The following is a 2629-nucleotide window of genomic DNA, read 5'->3' on the forward strand; positions in this document are numbered from 1 at the left end:
TTCATTTCATTTCATTTATTTATTTAAGGACAGTGCACATTAATCAACATTTCTGTAAATGTGCCAGTGTCAGCCAGCAGGCTAATTTTCAACTGTAGTCCATTGGCAAGATGTTATACTAGGCACATAATGGCGATTATCATTTCAAATAAAATATTTGTGGTCTTTATAACTAATAGTATTTACAGCATATTTACAACATTTATTCTGAGCAGGGAGACCCTGGTGATGCTGCTTGACCTGGATGGGCTGCCACAATAAAGACCCTGGTGTATTCTGTCAGCAGGACATCATCTGGGGTGGTCTGGGGTGGACACAGAGTGTGTCGCAGGTGTGGATGCATCTCTCCAATGTCCACCGCATCTTCCATCCATCAGTGGGTTTGCAGGGCTGGTTCAATCGACGGCTGCCATTTCACTAAGATGTTTTAGTAAGAGGCAAGAATAATAAGCTGTGCACACAAAATACTAATTCACAATCTTATTTAGACAAAATAAATCTCTACAAAATATTTCAACAGGCAAAATTGTTAAGATATGAATAGGAATTTACCGATCTTTTACTTGCCTGTTAAAAATATTGGTGGTCAGGGGGCACCTCCTCCAGGGCAGACACCTCTGCAGACAGCTGGTCACGCCAGGGAGCACCACTGACTGTCTCCAAACCGTTCTCTCCCACATCCTCCTCAGGCTCATCCTCTGGGGCCACAATGTCACCAGCCCCAAGGCAGATGTTGTGGAGGATGGCACATGCTGTTATGACCTGAAATGGTTAAAAATATATTTCAGTCTAAAAAAAAAATTTTATGGTTTTTGTTGAATCAGTCTGTTGATTTACTCATTAGTATAATTTAAATAAATACTCACGTGAGGTACAAAGGTGTGGTGCACCTCCAACGCTTGCAGGAAGATGGCCCGGAACCTGGTCTTCATCATCCCAAAAGCACGCTCTATAATGGAGCGTGCCCTGGAGTGATGGCTGTTGAAGCGCTGGGTTCCCACACCTTGTATTGGCCTCTTGTAGGGAGTGATGAAGGGGGAGTGGGTGTTGGAGGCACGGGTACCCTCCGTCTGCAAGGATGAAATGCCCTGGAGGAGGGTAGAGTGAATTCCTGTACAGTGGGCTGTAGCGGAGCACTCTGGAGTCGTGGACCGACCCAGGCCAGCCCACGTAGGTGTCAATGAAGCGGCCCTGATGGTCACACACAGCCTGCAGGATGATGGATGGAAACAGTTTCCTGTTTCTGTAGCACTGACCATCAGGGCCGCTCGGTGGCTTGACGCAGACATGGCAGCCGTCGATTGTTCCAGCTGCTTTAAAAAAGGCTCTGTGTCTTGCCAGCCTTGCAAACCCACGGGATATCGGTTGTAACTCATCCTGGGTCTTCGGTAGGTGGATGACCTTGTGGCGAATGGCCACCACCTCCTCAGTGACTCTGTGGACGATGCGGTGGACAGTGGATCGAGGCATTGCAAACACTCTGGAGACCACCCTGCATGATGCCCCGCTTGCCAGCAAGAAGAGAAACACCAGGGTGTCAATCGTGGCACCCCATCCGTGTCTCCGTTCCTGGTTTAGGAGGCCCGGTAGCACTCCCAGGGCCTCCCTGCTTAACCGGAAATCCGGCCGTGTGTCCTGCTGGCTAAAAAACCTGTCCAGCACAGGCACAATCAGATTTATCCTGCAGTACAGGGGCTGGGGCTGGTGTAGAGATACAAGGAGAAGAACAACTGTTATGAAGTGTAGAGAGCTTAGTTAGATAAGGCTTGTATATCTTTCTATTCAACTTGCTTTAGCTGATCAATGACAAAAACACTGTCAATATTTATATAGCTTTTCTTTAAATATTAAATTATGTTGTTAAAGTGAAATGGTAGTAGGAATAAACTACATTAACTGTGGTTAACATCACTGTTAGCTTTAGGAAGCCTATAGTGCCTAAATACATATAAAATGTAATGTTTCTTAGTTACTTTCTCCCGTATTTACCTCTCTCAGCCTAAGATACATTATGCAGCGGTGCCGGCGGTGAAGTACCTCTAGTTCCTCTATTAAGAGGTAAAATATCAAAATTAAAATATTCGTCTCCATGCCGGTGGACCACAGCTGTGAAGGTTGCTGTGAGAAGATGGATGGTTTGAAAGAGGTGTCAAGGAAGCATCTACACCAGGGTTGAGAAGCCGTCACTGAACAGGGGAGGGGGTCTACGCCACCACTTATCCCCCACTTACAATGCTGTCCTTTCATCACTTCCCAGGAAACTCAACAAACGTAACCTATTGGCCTCAGGTGAAGATACCAACGATGGTCGTTCAGTCTTGGCCTCGGGTAGTCCTAACGACTGTAACGTCGTCACAGCAACAAGGAACACTAACGAACCAGCGGTATCGATGACCCGGGATAACGACCCCACTGAGGTTAAATAGCTGAGTTTCCCTGCCAGTCAGTCAGAACTGAAGAAGTCCTTTGGATGAGGGACGAAACGTCTTCCAGTATCTTCAACCAAGTCCAGTTGCCCTTGATTTTAACCTTCTGCTACAATTATTGTTACTAGTCCTATTGTTATTATTGTTATTATAATCATTAACATTACAATTATTATCATTAACACTACTATAAATATCTGTAC

At 45.7% G+C, this 2629-nt stretch overlaps 1 protein-coding gene across 1 annotated transcript; it reads right to left on the minus strand.

Moving 5' to 3' along the window:
* LOC119901297 lies at positions 1 to 2239 on the minus strand. Its single transcript, XM_038716909.1, has 3 exons — positions 867 to 2239; positions 568 to 762; positions 1 to 417 (listed from the first exon to the last, which is right to left on the minus strand). The coding sequence occupies exons 1-2, from the start codon at positions 1374 to 1376 to the stop codon at positions 571 to 573; spliced, it is 702 nt and encodes a 233-aa protein (XP_038572837.1). The 5' UTR covers positions 1377 to 2239; the 3' UTR covers positions 1 to 417; positions 568 to 570.
* Between the last annotated feature and the right edge of the window lie 390 nt (positions 2240 to 2629).

This window comes from Micropterus salmoides, unplaced genomic scaffold (assembly GCF_014851395.1).
Source record: "Micropterus salmoides isolate LMB-PRFRI ecotype aquatic unplaced genomic scaffold, ASM1485139v1 Ms_hic_scaffold_13, whole genome shotgun sequence".
NCBI lineage: Eukaryota > Metazoa > Chordata > Actinopteri > Centrarchiformes > Centrarchidae > Micropterus > Micropterus salmoides.